Source organism: Fukomys damarensis, unplaced genomic scaffold (assembly GCF_012274545.1).
Source record: "Fukomys damarensis isolate Sample0158 unplaced genomic scaffold, DMR_v1.0_HiC HiC_scaffold_36, whole genome shotgun sequence".
Lineage (NCBI taxonomy): Eukaryota > Metazoa > Chordata > Mammalia > Rodentia > Bathyergidae > Fukomys > Fukomys damarensis.
In genome coordinates this window covers 46,635,054-46,653,003 of record NW_022900948.1, presented here as the reverse complement: position 1 = coordinate 46,653,003, position 17,950 = coordinate 46,635,054, and the positions used below count along the sequence as shown (strand labels likewise).

Genomic DNA, 17,950 nt, shown 5'->3' with positions numbered 1-17,950 from the left:
GCCCGCGATGGCGATGCGTGCCAAAGTCGGGTGTGGTGGCCCCCGGCCCCGCAGCCCTGGGAGACTTCTCCCCGCGGCGCTGTCACTGTTTATGTCTGTGGCCTGTGAGCTGCCACCCGCAGGGCCTTCTTTCACTCGGTGGTCAGCCGGGCCTGTACTGACAATGTCAGGCTCCCCCGTGCAGGTGGGGGTGCCGCGGAGGTGATGGGAGGCGCCTCCCGGGAGGGAGGGATCCGATGACCAGGGAGGTTCCAGGGCAGTGAGTGGAGGGGTCTCCAGTCCCAGCGTGTGGGACCAGGTGGCCAGGCAGTGAGGGACCCGGCCTTGCAGGCCAGGGCGTGAGTCACTTTTGCCTGATTAGAAAATCTGCTGACTCCCTGAATCTGTAAGGATTTGAGAGGATTCAGAGACGTGGGGTCGCCTGCCCGTTGGGGTGATGGCCTGGCCTCCTCTCCAGCGTCTCCTGTGCAGGGTCCAGTGGGCCACATGTGCTGTCTGCATCTGTTGAACCGTGCACCTGACACGGTGTGGCGGAGGGGGTGCGAGACAGGGCCTGGACCGTGTTTCTCTGCTGGGGGACCCCGGGCCCAGGACACCTGCAGAGCTGGGCAGGTGTCCATCTGGGGGCATCCCGCTCATCATGCAGGCCGACCCCGGGCGTGTGGGGGTGGGAGGCCGACACCAGCGCTCTCATCATGCCTGGCAACGCCTCAGGCTTTGTGTGTTGGGAGGGTCTGGCCTGGGCGCTCACAGGGGCCAGCAGGTTCCAGGCTGGGGGTTTGGCCGCTTCTCTCTGTCTCTGCCCCTCTGCATCCCCTGAGGAGCCCAGGGAGAGGCAGAGCCAGGCTCCATCCCTGCCCTGGTGGCCATCCTCAGACGCTGTGGCTCCCTTTCTCCCCAGGCCCCCAGGCCTCACTGCTAGATGCAGCCCATGGCTGCTATTTAGAAAGAGGGGAAGCTTCTGGCTAGGGCAGGAAAACCAGGGTCCTGGCAGGAGAGGAGGCCACTGCCGGAAACCAAACACAATGACCATTTAGCATGGGCCTGGGGGAGGGGTGGGGAAGTCCCTGTCCCTCCTGCCAAGCCCCTCATCCTGGGGCTGACTTCCTGGTGGCTGAAGCAGGCAGAGCTGAAGCAGCCCTGCTTGAGGTCTGTGTCCCCTGGGAACCATCAGGCAGGCAGTCTCTGCGTCCTTCTCCATCCCTGTTCCTGCCAGGCCTCCACCCAGGCCTTCCCTCTGGTAGGGCCAGATGTCCTCACACATCTGCCCGTCATCTTGATCATAAGCCAAGTCACCACTGACCCAGCCTGACCTGCAGCATTCTGTGCATCCTTGAGGCCCCCGGGCCTGCATCCCTGCCTTGGGACAGGCCGTGGCCTAGCTGGGCAAGAGGAGTTCACAGGTCTGCAGCTCCTGCCAACTCTACCCAATTCCACCCGGTGTAGACCAGCCTGCGGCACAGTGACAACCCCACCTTCTAGCAGACGGGCAGAGATGAAGCCCCTGACCTACACAGACACGCAGCCAAGAAGGGTCTCAGCCAGGACTTGGCCGTGGGCTGGTTTCCCCATGGGTGTCTACTACAGACAAGAGCCGGCAGGGATCAGAGCAGGACAGGACAGAGCTACGGGGGAGGGAGCCCAGAGGCCCTGCTCAGGGGAAGCTTAGCTCTCCTCCAGGGGCAGGTGAAAGTGCTTCGGGCCTGAGGAGGGGTCACCCAGGTGTGACAAGCCCCCATGAGGTGTTCTGTGACGGGGAGGCCTTTGCTCAGTGATTTGCATGCATTCTGTCATTTGGGGTCAGGACTATTAATAGCACATCTGACAGATGAAACTACTAATGAGATTGCACCAGGTCAGGGAGCTGGTCAATGCAGAGGTGGGTCCTGACCCAGAAGGCCTACGTGCACGTGGCGTGAGAAGGACAGCGTGCAGTCTTCTCCATGTTTGGGGGGTGTTTTGCTTCATTTGTCTGCTTGCTTGATCCCACTTACGCAGTTCTGCAGCTTTGCCCCGGGGCTCAGTACTACCTCTGATCAGGGGCCCAGAGGCGCTACCCTCGGGGCTGCCCTTGCATGCTCACTTGGCACTGTAATCTTCCAGGAGGGTTTCCTGCCTTACTCCAAAGGGGAACCCCCAGGAGCTTAGGGACCTGTCAAGTTCAGGAGGGGACTGTCTGTCACCATTGACCCCAGAACCTTGCTTTACTTCTGGGGTACAAGAAGAGGAAGGAGGGGCTGCTACTGGGTCCTCTTTCCTTCTCCATGTTAGGGCCACTCGGGCATGCTGACTTGTTTTCTGGGAGGCTCAGGAGCGGCCCTGGAAAAGATGGCATCAGGCGGGGGACAGCTCCAGGAGATGTTGGACTGCACAGGCAGTGGTGGGGTCTGGTCGACTCAGTTGGGAACTCTGACAAGTTCCCAGACGTGCTCTCTCTCTATCTCTGGTGAGAAGAGCTGCAGAGACTTAGTCCCAGCCCTTGGCTCTGTAACACAGGGGCAGTTCCAGGAGGCTGCACCCAGGCCGTGGAGGACTGGCTCCCTGGGGTGGTTGGCTGGCTGCCTGCCTGCATAGGCGGCTCCCACAGCATGACACACCCACCACCTGCTGTGGCCACCCTGTCCCAAAGCTGGACCCCCTACCCTGCAGTCCCAGAAACACTGTGTCCTGATGAACATGCACCTCAGAGACTGGAGTCACAGCCCACAGGAGGAACTGAGCATCGAGCTGATCTAGCTCTCTTGGAGAAGGGAGCAATGACAGCCAAGCACGGCCCTGAGAGCAGGGCCGGAGGACCAGGAGTGGGGCCTGCATTTGGCGAGCCAAGGTATAGCCTTGGAATTCTCCTCTCCCTTTGATGCCTTTGCAGCCGTCCCTAGAGGCCTTTGTCCCTTTTCAACCCAAGGTGAAAAGCTGGGCCCTGAGGACAGAGAGGGTGGCTGGACACCACCAGGCCCTTTAAGCCCTGCTGCTTTCTGAGCGTGGGTTTCCTGTCTGAAATGGACGTGACGCTGATTCATCTGCTTAGGGTTCTGTGTGGACCAGTACGAGAGACGGCCCGACCAGCAGTCCACAGTGCCTGGCACAGTGGCAGAGCTGGACAGGTGGCAGCAGCCACAGTTAGGTTTTCTGACCAAGTGCCAAGGGGAGTGCCCACACGCTGGGCCCGGGCTACGCTGCCGACGCCTGCCCGCTCCCCAGGCCTGGCTCTCACAGCCGACTTCGGGCCGTGGTGCAGGCCTTCTGCCAGGGCACATCAGAAACTTCCACTCTGATGCAGTCGGGAGGCGCTGGCCCAGCCCCCTGCCACTTGCTGTGTGACCCGAGGAAGTCCTTCCTGTCTCTGGCCCTCCTCCACGTCTGCGTCACGAGGGCCGGACCCTGCTTTGAGGTTGTGACCGTGGTAGAAGCAGCAGCCAGGCCCAGTGTGTCCCCACAGGCCAGGATTCCAGTCCCTGTCCCGGCCGTCATTTCCTGCCCCCTGTCCTGGGCGTGCCCATGCCCAGCTCTTTCCTCGTCCATCAGGTGGGTGTCGAAAGCATGAAATGCAGTGAGTGTGTGCAGGGCCTGGCACCGGCAAGTACCATAGGTGCTGGGCACTGCATTCAGTGGTGCTGGTCTTCAGCCACGGAGCCAGGCCTCCCTCCTTGGCTGCCACCAGCCCCACCCCCTCCCAGGCCAGGCCGGTGGTGGCTGCCTGCGTGCTTGATCGGGCCGGTGTGCATGAGGACAGGTGGACGAGGCCAGAGTGCCGGGACTCCCCACCCCATTCGGAGCACATGTTTCCTCCTTAGATGCTAACGTGGCCCATAGCAGGGTACAGGCTGGCAGGGAGAGCTCCTGGGGACTCCTGGTCAGCCAGCGCGGGCTGGTCCCCAGACTGCTTTCGGGGCCAGGACACTCCCTCATTGGCATGGCAGCCAGGCACCTTGTAAATCTCCGTCAGAGGCTGCCGCTGGCTGCAGTGCCTGGGGAATCAGGAGTTTGGCCCACCTCCCACCTGGAGCCGGCCCCAAGTCCCTGCTGGGGTCCTGCCTGTGCCCTAGTGCTCCGGGTACAGGACAAAAGTGCTGTGATGGTGGTGCTTTCATTCTCCTTCCCCCATGGAGGCTCCTCGTGGAGAGCTGAGCCAGGACCCGGGCACTTGCTCTTGGCCCCCAACCCAGGCCCCAGTGCCCGCCTCTGTAAAATGGGAAGGTACTCAGCCAGCTTGAACCCAGAGAGCCGGCATTCTCTGATCTGTTCCACTTTCTCACCAGTGCTGGCAAGTCAGGGTGCTGCAGGGCTGTGGACAAGCCACCCTCTAGGAGGGCCCCATGGTGGCCTCTGATGAATGCTGGCCCTGAGCACCCGCCCAGGGAGCATGGGGGGGTCCCCAAAGTTTAGAGCCTCCCTCCCTGCCTGCCCAAGTGGGGCTGCACCTCTCCACGTGTATAGAGTAGTCTGTGAGAGTTGCACCCCTCTCCCGCTGCTGCAGCCCCACCCCTCGGGGGCGTCCACAGTGCAGCTGGAGGCCTCAGGGATCCGGAGCCCTGGCTGTCGCTGCCACTCGAAACTCAAGCTAGAGCCAGGAGCTGGACCACGGTGGAGGGGAGGGAGCGAGAGGGTGCCGCCCCAACCCGTGCTGGCGTGAGTGCCTTCCGGAGACGGCAGGACTGCGCATGTCTCCTTGCCACCCGCAGTCCTCCACCATACGGGGGATCTGGGCTTGGCCTGCAGCCCCCTCCGTCCATCAGCAGGGGACATAGCATCCTGCTGCCTGTCACCCTGAGAGCACTGATCAGGTGACACTACCCACCCAGGCCCTGTTTCTTCTTGTCCTAGGGGCTCTGGGCTGCGCCCCGGGGATACAGCAACCTTCCATCTACTGAGCCAGCGTGTTTGGAGGCACAGCTCGCTGTCCTCCGGTCCCAGGACCTTGGGGACGCTGTGTGCTTGGAGATGGGAAGGGTGTGACCCTCCCCCAGGACCCAGCTGGCCATGTGGCTGCCTGAATGCATGCCCTCAGGGAAGGCATTTTCTCTGCATCCACTGGTTACTGGGCCACTCCACTCTGCCCCCCTCAGAGCGGCCTGTAGAGTGTCCCTGGGGCCTGGCCTCCCACGTGGGCTGTCCACTCCTGGCCCTGCTCACTGTTCACCAAAGGCAGCCCAGGGCGATTGGCTGTTCTTCTCTGTCCCTGAAAGGAGCGGCGGAGCCTTCTGCCCAGGACCGCAGCAGCTCTGTGGTCTGGGGTGACCGGAATCAGGATGCCAGCCTGTTCCATCAAGCTGAGGGAACCAGAGAGGATGTGAGCCAGGGCAGCTTCCCATCTGTGCGACAGAGCAGCGGCTCCCCTGGCGGGCGTCTGTGGGTCTTGGCGCCCATCTGCTCCCCTCCACGCACACACCAGGCGGCAGAAGGGGCCCCTCGGGGGTGGGGGAAGAGCGCAGGGATCACATGACACCTGAGCAGAGCCCTGGCCCGGCTCGTCCTGTGGTGGCCTGGCCAGCGCTGATGGAGCCCTGCTGAGAGTGGCACCGTGCTGGGCTTCCAGGGTCCTGTAGCAGGGGTGTCCTGTGTGAGACCCCAGCATTGCTTCAGGGGCTGGGATGCTCACATGTTAAGGCCCAGGTGGGCCGGATGTGGCTGGAACCCCTGAGAAGGAAAGAGGCTCTTCCAGCCAAGCTGACCTGTAAGGGCCTCAGAGGGGACAGGGTGGTCAGGGCCTGGTCCCCCAGCGTCTGGTGTCCCCTAAAGCAGTTTGCCAGTAGAGGAAGGTGTCTTCTTTGTACTAAGTCCGGAGGGAAGTTCCTCCTCTACCTCAGAAGGGGGACCTCCCCCAGAGTGGCCTGCTTTGGGGGGTGGGTGTGCCTGCAGGTGCCCCACTAACTTCCAAGAAACAGGGCTGGCCCTCCCTCCAGAGGAGGCGGAGGTTGGGAGCCCAGATATCCGTGGCTTTGTGGCTGGTGCAGAGCCCAGAGCTGGAGGGCAGCCGTGGGTCACAGGAAGTGGACTTCCTGAAGATGGCTCCCGGCCTCCCAGAGCCTGCGGGTGGGCAGGAGGTGGGGGCCCAGGCTAAGCCAGCGCCTCCATCTGGGCCTTCTGACTCCACACCTCTCAGCACCTCCCTAGACCTGTGTCAGCATCTAACCCCCACCACCACCTCGAACCGCCCCTTCCCCCGACAGCTCCAGTGGGAGAGAGCTGGGAAGCCCGGGGTGGCCATGGCTAAGAGGCCTTGCTGGCTGTGGTGACGCAGCCCCCGGGTCAGCCTGCACGGTGCCGGGAGCCTCCGTCCCCTAAAACAAGGCCCTTTCCATTCTGTCCTGGGGCCTCAGGGACAACCAGGTGACCTCCTCGTGTCCCAGCCAGGGCCCAGGGGGTTCCCCAGCACTGCCACCATTCACATCCGCCCGGCTCACGTGAGGAGGAGCGGGTGCTGGGAACCCCTCTGTTGCCTAAGCAGGCACAAGGGCACGAATGAGCAAAAGGGGAAGGAAGTACCTCGGATGTGGTGGTCTGGGGTGTCCTGCACGTGCCCCAGCCTTGTGATGCTGACTCCGGGCCTGGGTCAGCCGGGACCCGGGCTGGACAGAGGGGGCTGGTGCATGGGAGGCCTGGGGCCACCGTGCTCACACCCAGGTCACGGCTGGCTGGCTGGTGGGCCAGAGTGCTGGGCGGGGCCTTCTGTCTGCCGCTGCCTGCCCTTGGGGAACAGACAGCCCTGATGTCCCCGCCTGGCACTGTCTCGGCAGAGTTCCACGCAGGAGATCGGCGAGGAGCTGATCAACGGGGTCATCTACTCCATCTCCCTGCGCAAGGTGCAGCTGCAGCACGGAGCCAGCAAGGGCCAGCGCTGGCTCGGGGTGAGTGTGGCCCATCGGAGAGGACCCCAGGCCTAGAGTGCCACCCACAGCTGGCCAGTGCCAAGGCCTGTGTAGGAGGGGACGCTGTCTCGCCTCGGGTTACAAGTGTTTTGGGTTCCTTCCCACCCCTGGGTGCCCGTGCCGCCATTGGTCGGTGGTCCTGCTGCCCTGTCTCCCAGCCTTACCTGTGGTCATGTTGAGCTGGGCCATTCTTCGCCTCCAGCCCCGTGGCGCGGAAGCTGGGGCACAACTCAGCCCCTCCCTGATAGTGTAGAAGGGAGGCTGGATGGCGGCTGTTTGGTCCCTATCATTGGCCGTGCCACAGAAACCTTCCGTGTGTCCTGTGGGCAATCCCCTACCTGTGTAAGCCTCTGTTTTCTCGTCTCTAGAATGGGGTGTTCTGTTAGGAATCCCTGGGATAGCACTGTTGGTGATCTGAGCCATAGCCAGAGCTCCTTTTTACAGTATTGGGGATGAACCTAGGTAAGCACTGTACCACTGGGCTATGCCCTCATCCCTTTTTAGCTTATTTTGAGACAGGGCCTTGCTAGATTGCCCAGGCTGGCCTTGAACTCATGATCCTCCGGCCTCAATCTCCCAAATAGCTGGAGTTCCGGTGGCATGTCCCTGAGACCCTTTTTCTCCCAGAGATACCTAATCACGTCGTGTCCCAACTCGGTCCCTGAGCCACTGAGGGAGGGTTGGGAGCTCAGTCTGAGCTGCAGCTCCACTGTCCCGGAGCTGGGTGGTGCTAACGCTGACTGTGTCCCTGCCCTGCTGTCCCTGCCCCCAGTGCGAGAACGAGTCTGCCCCGAGCCTCTACGAGACCTGTAAGGTGCGGACTGTGAAGGCAGGCACGCTGGAGAAGCTGGTGGAGCACCTGGTACCCGCCTTCCAGGGCAGCGACCTTTCCTACGTCACTGTCTTCCTGTGCACCTACAGAGCCTTCACCACCACCCAGCAGGTGCTGGACCTGCTCTTCAAAAGGTGCTCACCTGCCTCTCAGCCCGGGGGCGGGGGCACTCAGAGGACATCCCCCTCGGAAGGCATCGTGGCGACAGAGTGGGAAAAGCCCCGGAAGCTCTTGGGCCCTGCTCTCCTGAGGCCTCGGGCCGGGCAGTTTCCCCCTCTGAGGAGTTGCCAGATTTCATCCCTGTGTGGTTCTAACCACTGCCAGGACCCTGGGGTGGGCTGAGGGGTCCAGACCTGCTGAGACGGCGTGGGAAGAGCCGGTGGTGCAGTCGGGAGCACCGCCTGCACAGCCAGCTATGTTTGCAGGCAGCGGAGAATACAGTGAGGAAGGCGGGGACGCCCCTGCCGTCCTGGGCCCCCTTTCCGCGGGGGTCACCCAGTAACACCAGACGTCGTAAGCAGGTACGGTAGATGTGACGCCCTCACGGCCTCCTCTAGATATGGCTGCATCCTCCCCTACTCCAGCGAGGACGGCGGGCCACAGGACCAACTCAAAAAGTGAGTGGGCTTTGGCTGAAGAAGGAGGGAGGGCTCCAGAGGGTAGGGCGCGCACCAGCGCGGCTGGGATTCCCCTGTGATTCCCTCGGAGGCCAGGCTGAAGTCTGGCTCTGCCCGCAGGAGACTGGAGACAAATGCTAGGCGGGGTTCCAGGCGCCTGGGGAGCAGAAGGGAGGCTGTGGCTGCACCCTGGGCCCTGCAAGAATCTGTCACAGCCGGGCACACCTGCTGTGGGGAGCCACCTGCTCAGCTGGGTGCCAGGGGCTTGGTGACTGCAGGGCAGCCTCGCCCTTCAGAAGTGTCCACCTGTGTCCCAGGGACAAGCCCTTTGGCTCGCAGTCACCAGGGCTTGGGGCCTCTCGGAGGAAGGGGAGGGCTGGCCAGCCTGTTGGTCTAGGGCTCCCCACCAGAGGGGAGGCCCAGCCCTGACCACTGCCCGCCCGCCCACAGTGCCATCTCCTCCATCCTGGGCACCTGGCTGGACCAGTACTCGGAGGATTTCTACCAACCTCCAGACTTCCCCTGCCTCAAGCAGCTGGTGGCTTACGTGCAGCTCAACATGCCCGGCTCGGACCTGGAGCGCCGCGCGCACCTTCTCCTGGCGCAGCTGGAGGACATGGATCCCAGCGAGGCTGAGCCTGAGGGTGAGGAGGCTGGGGGTGCTCCTGGCCTGCACTGGGCTGGGAATGCAGCCTGGGCAGATGGGTCCTGTGGCGGGGTCAGCGTCTGGGAGGGGCAAGGCCGTCACGTGGAGCATCCTTCTCTTGCAGCTCTGTCACCAGCCCCAGTGCTAGCCCTGCAGCCAGCCGTGGAGCTGGAGCCAGCTCCAGTCCCAGTTCTGACATCCACCCCAATAGCAGCGCCAGCGTCGGGCCCACAGCTGGAGCCGGTATTGACTTCAGAGCTCGACCTGGCTCCCGCACCTGCTCTGGAGCCGGAGCCCACGCCGGAGCCGACTGCAGTGCCTGCCAGGGAGCCGAAGCCCACTCTGTCACAGACTCCAGAGCTGGAGCCGGCCCCGGGCCCCGGGCTGCCCGTCGAGCCGCCCTGGCCTCCACCTGTGGCCTTGGAGAACGGACTTGGCCGGGAGCAGCCTCACGTCCTGACGTTCCCCCCGGACCTCGTGGCGGAGCAGTTCACGCTCATGGACTCGGTGAGTGCCGGGGCTTTGTCCTTCCGCACCCCATGTGCACACCTGCCGCGCCCTGGCCCAGTCCCAGCTCCACCACCACACGCTGCAGCCGGGCAAGCTTCCAAGCCTCACGGCCTCAGCTGCCCGGAGCAGTGGACTCGGGTCTATCCCTGCCTCCCCCGGGAGTGACCGGGAAGATTCCAGGAGCAGGGCAGGCCAGCTTGAGGGGAGGGGTGCTCCGCTCCGCACCAGGCCCCCACCGTCCGCCTGGGGAACTTAGCAGCCTCAGCACGCAGTGGGCACCCCACCAGAGACACCCGGCCTGGCCCTGAGCGTAGGGACCCTGGGGAGGGCGTGCGAGTTGCCCTGTCTGTGCAGGAGTGAGCCGCTGTGTCCTGTACTTGGACAGATTGGGCAGCGGAAACGCCGCGCTCCTCACCATCGCCCCAGGTCACTCCTGTACAGTGTCCTCGGGGTCGGGGCTCAAACCCAGAGAGCCCACAAGGCTCCAGCCTCATCTTCAGCTTCCCGGCCTTCAGCGGGCTGTGGCAGCGCCGGTGACGGTGACCCTCTCCCCAGGAGCTGTTCAAGAAGGTGGTGCCCTACCACTGCCTGGGCTCCATCTGGTCCCAGCGGGACAAGAAGGGCAAGGAGCACCTGGCACCCACCATCCGCGCCACCGTCGCCCAGTTCAACAACGTGGCCAACTGTGTCATCACCACCTGCCTGGGGGACCGAAGCATGAAGGCCCCAGACAGGGCCCGGGTGGTGGAGCACTGGATCGAGGTGGCCAGGGTATGCTGCAGGAGGACCCCTGCCCTGCTCTCCGATGTGGTCCGAGGTCGGAGCCCCTGCAGAGCCCTCAAGCTCCTCCTCCCCAGGGCCACGCTGGCCTTGACACGGGTCCCGCTATCGGGGCTCCCCCACCACCACCTATGTGGGTGCCCTGGACAGAGCTGGAATCGTGTTCTCTTGCCCACCCTTGGGAGCTCTGCAGGCTGAGGCGGGGCCATGCGAGCCGCCTCACCACTCAGAGTCCTCCTCCTCCCCCAGGAGTGCCGCGTCCTGAAGAACTTCTCCTCCCTGTACGCCATCCTCTCTGCCCTGCAGAGCAACGCCATCCACCGCCTAAAGAGGACGTGGGAAGATGTCTCCAGGTGGGTACCCCATCCCCACAGTGACCCCGAGGCCAGGTAGGGGTAAAGTTAGGCCTCCCCGGGCCCAGGCAGTGCAGTCTGCCTGATACCAGATGAGAGCACGCGCGTGGGATTTTCAAGGGTCCCCACTGCACCAGCTTGGTGGGTTCCCTCGCAGGCCGCGGAGCCTGTTTGCAAACCACCCAGGCAGGGAGCTGGGTGTCTGCATTCCAAAGAAGCCCAGGTTTGCACCCGCAGCTCTCCTGCTCTCCCTGACAGGCACCCTCCTTGCCTTTCCCACAGGGACAGCGTCCGGATATTCCAAAAGCTGTCTGAGATTTTCTCTGATGAGAACAATTACTCACTGAGCAGAGAGCTGCTCATCAAGGTAAGAGGGGGCTAAGGGAGGGTGGCATGTGGGGTACTAGTTCCTGCCTGAAAGATTCTTTGCACAATTCCAGTACTGACCTCCCTGGAGGAAAGGAAGAGGGATCTGTTCAGCCTTTAAGCAGATGGGGAGTTTGGGGTGCTAGAGGCCCCCACTCCCTGGATGTAGTGAGAACAGCTGTTTGTCCCAGCAGGGTGGATGAGTCTGCAGGATTCGCAGGTGTCTGGCTTCCTCATAGGACTTAGCAACCTCCAGACTTACTGGGTGGATGGGAGGGGGTGCAGCCCCCGCACTCGTGCAGTCCCCACAAAGGCAGGACCGTTTCCCCTCCTGCATGCCCTGTACTTCCTAGGGGAGAGGATTCCTGTGATGGGAACTTCAGAGGGTCCACAGCCGGCCGGGAGGCAGAAGTGGGTGCACCATGCAGCTCTGCCCTCTGCCGACTGGGTCACAGGGGCTACCAGAGCCTCAGTGCTATGGCCAGTGCCCAGCTGGCTCAGAGGCATCAGGGACAGATGAACCTCGGTGGGTCCTCATGGGCACACCCCAGAAGCTTCCACGTGACAGGACACAGGTGCTCCTGCCCCTGCCCTTGACACGCTGGGCAGCCAGGTGGCCCAGAGGAGCTCCTGGTCCGAAGTGGACGAGGGCAGAGTTGAATGCAGGGGAGCGTGGCAAGGGGCTCCATGGAGGCAGGAACCTTTCGATCAGCCAAGGGCCCCTCTTGGGGGACGCAGACACTTTGTCCCTCCCCTCCTGTGGCTCTGCCTGGCTGGGGATCCTGGCACACCCCATCCAAAGGCTGGAGAGGCTGCAGGTCTGCCCTCCTTGTCCCTGGGGAAATTGCCACCCTCTCTGGGCCTCAGTTTCCTCAAGTGCCAAATGGAGGAGTGAGCAGCCTGGATACTGACATCACACAGAACATGAGGTGCAAGGGGGGTCATGCAGGATGGGCCGGGGCGGGACAGTGCCCATGGCAGAAACGTGACTCTGGCCTCTGCCTGCCGGGCATGGGAGTCTGGTTCCCACTGCAAGGCCAGACGCTGGCCCAGGAACCCCACCAGAGTGAGGGAGAATCTGCACCCTGGGGGGTGCTGTAGAAGCCTGGGCACAAGGCCATGAGGAGGGAGGGGAAGGACAGCCTCCCTGACCCCGCTGTGGTCCTGGCAGGAGGGTACCTCCAAGTTTGCCACCCTGGAGATGAATCCCAGGAGAGCTCAAAGGCGGCCAAAGGAGGCAGTGAGTAACCATCCAGGGCCCAGGGAGGGACGGGGGTGCTGGCAGCAGGAGAGGAGGGGCTCCCCCAACCTGGATCCCTGTCATTCCGCTGCCTGAGGAACCCCATTAGATGGGCCATGTGCTGAGCAGCTGGCACTGTGGGGTCCAGATGGAGCCATCAGAGCCAGGGCCTGGCACAGCCCTTGGGGGAGGGGTACGGGCCAGGCCCATAACACTGTGGGGAGTCTGCCAAAGGCAGAGGCGGGGTGGGGGCCCGGACTCCAGGAGGGGAACCCAGGACAGGCGGCCGAGCTCCTCAGGCGGCACAGGGTGGGAGGCCAAGTGAGAGCCTTGGAACAGGGTCCCTGGGCCTCACCCCACCTCCACCCGGGGCCACAGGGTGTCATCCAGGGAACCGTCCCCTACCTGGGCACCTTCCTCACTGACCTGGTCATGCTGGACACCGCCATGAAAGACTATCTGTATGTGAGTAAGCTGGGCCACGTGGGGAGCAGTTCAGGGGCTGGGTCCGAGGCCTGGAGGAGAGGGCTTCTGCAGGCCCTGAGCCCTCAGCACTTGCAAGGGCCTTGTCCTCCTCCCCCAGGGACCCCCAGAGCTGCCTGACCTTAGAGCTGTACCAAGCTAGAGTCTCTCAAGTGGTGGCTGTGACCTGGAGAGTGGGGTTGAACTCTCCAAGGTCAGGAGGCTCTTGGTGGCCATTGTCCTCAGAGAGGCAGGCAGGGCAGGCAGGCTAGAGAGCCTCTGCCCCCCTAGTCTCCATGTGGGTGCACCCTGCCCCCTGGTGGGTGCTGCTGGTGGTGCAGCCTGAAGCAGGAAGCTCGGATGGTGTAGGAGGGGCTCTCTGAGGACTGTTGTGTCTGCCTTCTAGGGGAGGCTGATCAACTTTGAGAAGAGGAGAAAGGTGAGCAGTTGCTGCCATCACAGGAGGGGGCCCTGCCTGGGAGGACACCTGGCTCCATGCCCCCCACTGATAGGGAGGTTTGGTTAGGGAGGCACTGTCCGGGGAGGTAGGGACAGCTTGGGACCCAGAGCAGCTTCCTGGGATCTCCCCAGCTGCGAGAACGGGGCCAAGCGGGGTGGCCCAGAGCACAGGCCCAGGGGCTGGCGCCTGCCCTGCAGCCCCCGGGCTCGTCACCATCCCGTCCTCCCTCCGCTGCAGGAATTCGAGGTGATCGCCCAGATCAAGCTGCTGCAGTCGGCCTGCAACAACTACAGCATTGCACCCGAGGAGCCCTTTGGGGCCTGGTTCCGGGCGCTGGAGCGGCTCAGCGAGGCCGAGAGGTGAGGCAGGGCCGGAACTGGGCACAGGCCGGGCTGTCCTGGCTCCCGACAGCCCGAGCCTGGTCCACTGTCAGGGTCAGGCCACCTGCCTGGAGCTGGTGGTGGCGCCTGGGCTCCAGCTGTTGGTTGAGCCCTGGGGGACCCGTGTGGTTCCTGCCGGCCTTATGTCACCCCTGCCCGTAGCTACAGCCTGTCATGTGAGCTGGAGCCCCCGTCCGAGTCTGCCAGCAACACCCTCAAGTCCAAGAAGAGCACGGCCATTGTGAAGCGCTGGAGCGAGTGAGTGTCTGGCCCGGGGCAGGCGGGGACCACGCAGAAGGCCTTGGGGGCAGCGTGGCTCAAGGCCCCAGGGAGGCCCCTCACACGCACCCTTCCATCCAGCCGCCAGGCTCCCAGCACCGAGCTCAGTGCCAGCGGCAGCTCCCACTCCAAGTCCTGTGACCAGCTCAGGTGCGGCCCCTACCTCAGCAGCGGGGATGTCGCCGACGCGCTCAGCGTGCACTCGGCCGGCTCCTCCAGCTCCGACGTGGAGGAGATCAACCTGAGCTTTGTCCCCGAGTCCCCGGATGGCCAGGAAAAGAAGGTGCCCGGCTGCCCGCCCTCCTCCCCGCCTCCCGGTGTCCACACAAGGGCCCAAGCCGGCCGCCAGCTTCCTCTGACGTCTCTGTCCCCCGCAGTTCTGGGAGTCCGCCTCCCAGTCCTCCCCAGAGACGTCCGGCATCAGCTCGGCCTCCAGCAGCACGTCCTCCTCCTCGGCCTCCACCACGCCTGTGGCCGCCACGCGCACCCACAAGCGCTCCGTCTCAGGGGTCCGCAGCTACAGCTCCTCACTGCCGCTCTACAACCAGCAGGTGGGCGACTGCTGCATCATCCGCGTCAGCCTGGACGTGGACAACGGCAACATGTACAAGAGCATCCTGGTGAGCGAGCGGCCGGGGGGCCCCCACGGTCGGGATGGGTGGGGGGAGGGAGGGGAGCACGGCCCAGCCCCCCAGAGTGCAGGGGCCGCAGGTAGGGGCTGAGAGGTCAAGGGCAGGAGGGCGGGAAAGTGTTCAGAGCCCGGGCTGCAGGGTAAGGACCTTGGCTTCCTCACAGAGGGACACAGAGCGTGGGGGTCACGGCACTGGGGTCATGGCTATGGATGTGGCGCTGTCAGATCTGGGTGTCACTGGAGCACCAACGGGATCTGCTCGTGGAAGGTGTGAGGGCATCAGGAGAGGACTCCTGCCCTCCTCCAGGTCTCTGGCTTCTCATGAGCCACCTGTAACCACACTTACACCTCCCTGCCTGTCGCTGCCGGCTGCTCGCGTGGCTGTCACTAGCATTCACCTGCACACCTTGTGTCTGGGTCCCACTTCCGCTCTGGCCCTCAGGGTCCAGGCACCAGGGTTCTGGCTTGTGCCACCCACACTGCCGCAACCTCCAGGGCAGAGCAGGCCTGGCACCGGACATCCAGCCAGCTCTTCCTCCCTTGAGGTTGGACCAGAGGCCGTCTGAGCCCAGCCCAAGGATCCCATTGTCCCTGAGGGCCAGCAGCCTAGCAAGGTGGCCTGGGAGGAGAGGGCAGGCTGCACAGGCAAGCGGGGCTAGGAACACTGGGAAAGAGCCTGCTGCTCGTGCACAGGCCACCCAAGGGGGCGGGGGCAGGAACAGAGGGGTTGCCCTGGACCCGCCGATGAGAGGCTGCGCTTGGGGCTGAGGTGGCTCCACAGGGTCCCTGGCCACGGCACCCTGGGGAACCTGTGCCTGATGGCCTCTCCACGTCCAACCCAGGTGACGAGCCAGGATAAGGCTCCCACTGTCATCCGCAAGGCCATGGACAAACACAACCTGGATGAGGACGAGCCGGAGGACTATGAGCTGGTGCAGATCATTTCAGACGATCGCAGTGAGTCAGGACAAAGGGCGGGCTCAGCCCCACTCCCAGCCCCACCCTGAGCCCGAGATCCTTGGCCTCAGAACACACGGCAGAGGTGCGGAGGCGGGCACTGCTCCCAATGACGCCCTCATCGGCCCTGGGCGCCCCAGGCCGCCTCTGCCCCAGCAGCTCTTGAGCATAAACGAGCATCACAAAGCCGAGGTCAGAGGAGAAGAAAAAGGAAAGCTTGTTGATGACAGGGTGCCCGCCGACTCTTGGAAGGGGTGCTTTGCCAGCCAAGAGAGAAAACGTGCTTCAGAAAGTCAGGACGGCCATCAACCCGCGTGTCGCCTGTTAAAACCCAGGGAGGCTGAGGGACAAGAGTTAGAGCCACACGGGTCCAGTATTGGCTGAGAACAGGCTCATGGCCCAAGAAGCGGGTGGGAAAGGGCCAAGGAAGGGCTCTCTGGGTGCCGGGAACCCCCGGGCTGTGGAGGCCGCCTGGGCCCTGGTGTGGGAGTGGGTGAGGCAGAGCCTAACTCTTAACTAGATCCCTGCACAATCTGTCCTCGGGCAGGGGTCTTGGGAGAGCTCCTGGCTAGTGTGGAGCTGGTTCGGAGGGACCTCGGGTCTCTTGTGGTCCAGGCCCGTCCTTGGGAGCTCTCAAGGGGTGCAGGTATCCTGTGGGGCCCCAATGAGCACCCCTGACCACCCCGTCCTCTGTACCACCAGAGCTGAAGATCCCTGAAAACGCCAACGTGTTCTACGCCATGAACTCTACTGCCAACTACGACTTTATCCTGAAGAAGCGGATCTTCACCAAGGGCGCCAAGGTCAAGCATGGGGCCAGCTCAACCCTCCCTCGCATGAAGCAGAAAGGACTCAAGATTGCCAAGGGCATCTTCTAAGGACATCTCCCGGGGCCAACCCAGAATGAGCCGGGCCAAGCAGGTACCTTCTGCCCACCTGCCAGCCCAGGCCACTTCCACCTCTGGATTCCCCCGCACCTCTCCCGCCGCCGGGATTGACACCTGCCATCGACAGGCTGACCTGGCCTCCGCGGACCACTCGCTGCCTTAGGTGCCTTCTGCTCTCTGGAACCAGAGGCCTCGCTGACTTTGCCAAGGAGGACTTCCAGCGGGCACCACCCTCCGTACACTTCCCTGACACCTTCCAGGTCAGGTCACTGCCGCCCGGGCCCCAGGCACCCTGGGCATCCACTCTGACCACTGCAGTTCTCTCCTGCCCCGGGCACCGGGCTGCGACCTCCGCGGGGTCCCAGCCCCTGCTCCCACCTCTCTAGCCTCTCTCGGGCTGCACCAAAGAGTCCATCGTCGCCCTCTGGGCCGAGCAGAGAGAGAGAGGCTGTCACCAGCCGCGCTCCACCCGGGGAGCGAGGAAGCCGCACCTCACATCACTGCAAGTGCCCTTCACCACTGCATCCGGGCTGGGCCAGACCACTCGAAACGGAGCTGGGGAGAGGGAGGTTTCGGGAGGGGAGGGCAGGTGAATATCTGTATAGAAAGAAAAATGTTTACTGATTGGGGCGGGGCAATATTTATTTGTTGTAAATAGAAAATGCTAGACTTGAATATTATATTAAAACCCTGTTTCTACTACAGCCTGGTCAACGTGTTTTGTTCTTTGATTCCCTGCTGTAACATAAATAACAGAGGGACTGCCACATTTCGTGCGGAAGTACAAAATCTGGTGGGATTCTGTTTGTGTTCTGCAGCGCCGGGAAAGGCCACACCCTTCTCAAGCTCGCTGAAGGAAGGAAGTTCATCCCGTGTCATGGAACCGGGCGGTGCACCACGGCGGGCACCCAGAGCTTCGGGGACAACCCCTGGGATTGAGCAAAGGTGCCATTTGCAGCAGAAAATGGAGTCAGAAGCTCCATCTCCCAGGGAGGTCACTGAAGGAGGTCAGCTGGCAGCCAACTCGGGGTCCCTGCGACCTGATGAGACGCAGCAGCCGGGACACCTGATGAAGGGAGACACCGCCAAAGCTAACCTGTCATGCAGACCTCAGCAGCAGGGTGGAAAATCCAGGGACTGTGCAAGGAGCCCAGCCTGCACACCAATAGTTGGCAGAGGTCCTGCCGAACAGGCCGCAGGACGTTAACAAGCAGTTCCTAAGGGGGGTGACAGGCTGATTTCCAACTTAATACACGATGTTCAGTTACAAAAAAAAAATCACAAAGCATAAGAAGGAAATACGGTTCACTCAGGGACAAAAATATAACAGGATTTGGCAAAAACTATCCCGAGGAAGCCCAGGCATTAGACTTAGTGGTCAACAACAGTAAGAAAAACGTGTGACATACAGGGAAGAAACAAGTAAATGGTACGGGTTAGGCCTTCCCTCTCAGTAATGACTGTAAATATATAAATGGGTTAAAATCTCCAACTTAAAAGCAAAGGTTTTCACGATGTGGTACACACCTGAAATCGCAGCACAATTTAAAAACAAACAAAAAGTCTGGGGCTGTAACGCAGCATGAAGGCCCTGGGTTCAATCCCCAATACCAAAAAGAGAAATTTAAAGAAGAAGATTTTGAAGATTGATTTAAAAAGAAAAACGCCATGATCTCTGGTG

At 62.6% G+C, this 17,950-nt stretch overlaps 1 protein-coding gene across 1 annotated transcript in view; it reads left to right on the top strand.

Moving 5' to 3' along the window:
* Positions 1-16,260, top strand: part of Ralgds (ral guanine nucleotide dissociation stimulator) — a 21,457-nt gene extending 5,197 nt beyond the window's left edge. Inside the window, exons 3-24 of the mRNA XM_010627466.2 lie at positions 3,029-3,119; positions 3,202-3,403; positions 4,478-4,629; positions 4,683-4,784; positions 5,146-5,290; positions 6,711-6,848; positions 7,642-7,835; positions 8,259-8,318; positions 8,769-8,962; positions 9,089-9,471; positions 10,030-10,245; positions 10,504-10,607; positions 10,890-10,974; positions 12,145-12,213; positions 12,592-12,678; positions 13,082-13,114; positions 13,373-13,494; positions 13,678-13,773; positions 13,876-14,077; positions 14,172-14,414; positions 15,268-15,382; positions 16,085-16,260. Coding sequence (XP_010625768.1) covers positions 3,029-3,119; positions 3,202-3,403; positions 4,478-4,629; positions 4,683-4,784; positions 5,146-5,290; positions 6,711-6,848; positions 7,642-7,835; positions 8,259-8,318; positions 8,769-8,962; positions 9,089-9,471; positions 10,030-10,245; positions 10,504-10,607; positions 10,890-10,974; positions 12,145-12,213; positions 12,592-12,678; positions 13,082-13,114; positions 13,373-13,494; positions 13,678-13,773; positions 13,876-14,077; positions 14,172-14,414; positions 15,268-15,382; positions 16,085-16,260 — 3,209 coding nt within the window. The remainder of the gene's footprint in view (positions 1-3,028; positions 3,120-3,201; positions 3,404-4,477; positions 4,630-4,682; positions 4,785-5,145; positions 5,291-6,710; positions 6,849-7,641; positions 7,836-8,258; positions 8,319-8,768; positions 8,963-9,088; positions 9,472-10,029; positions 10,246-10,503; positions 10,608-10,889; positions 10,975-12,144; positions 12,214-12,591; positions 12,679-13,081; positions 13,115-13,372; positions 13,495-13,677; positions 13,774-13,875; positions 14,078-14,171; positions 14,415-15,267; positions 15,383-16,084) is intronic.
* Positions 16,261-17,950: the final 1,690 nt, after the last annotated feature.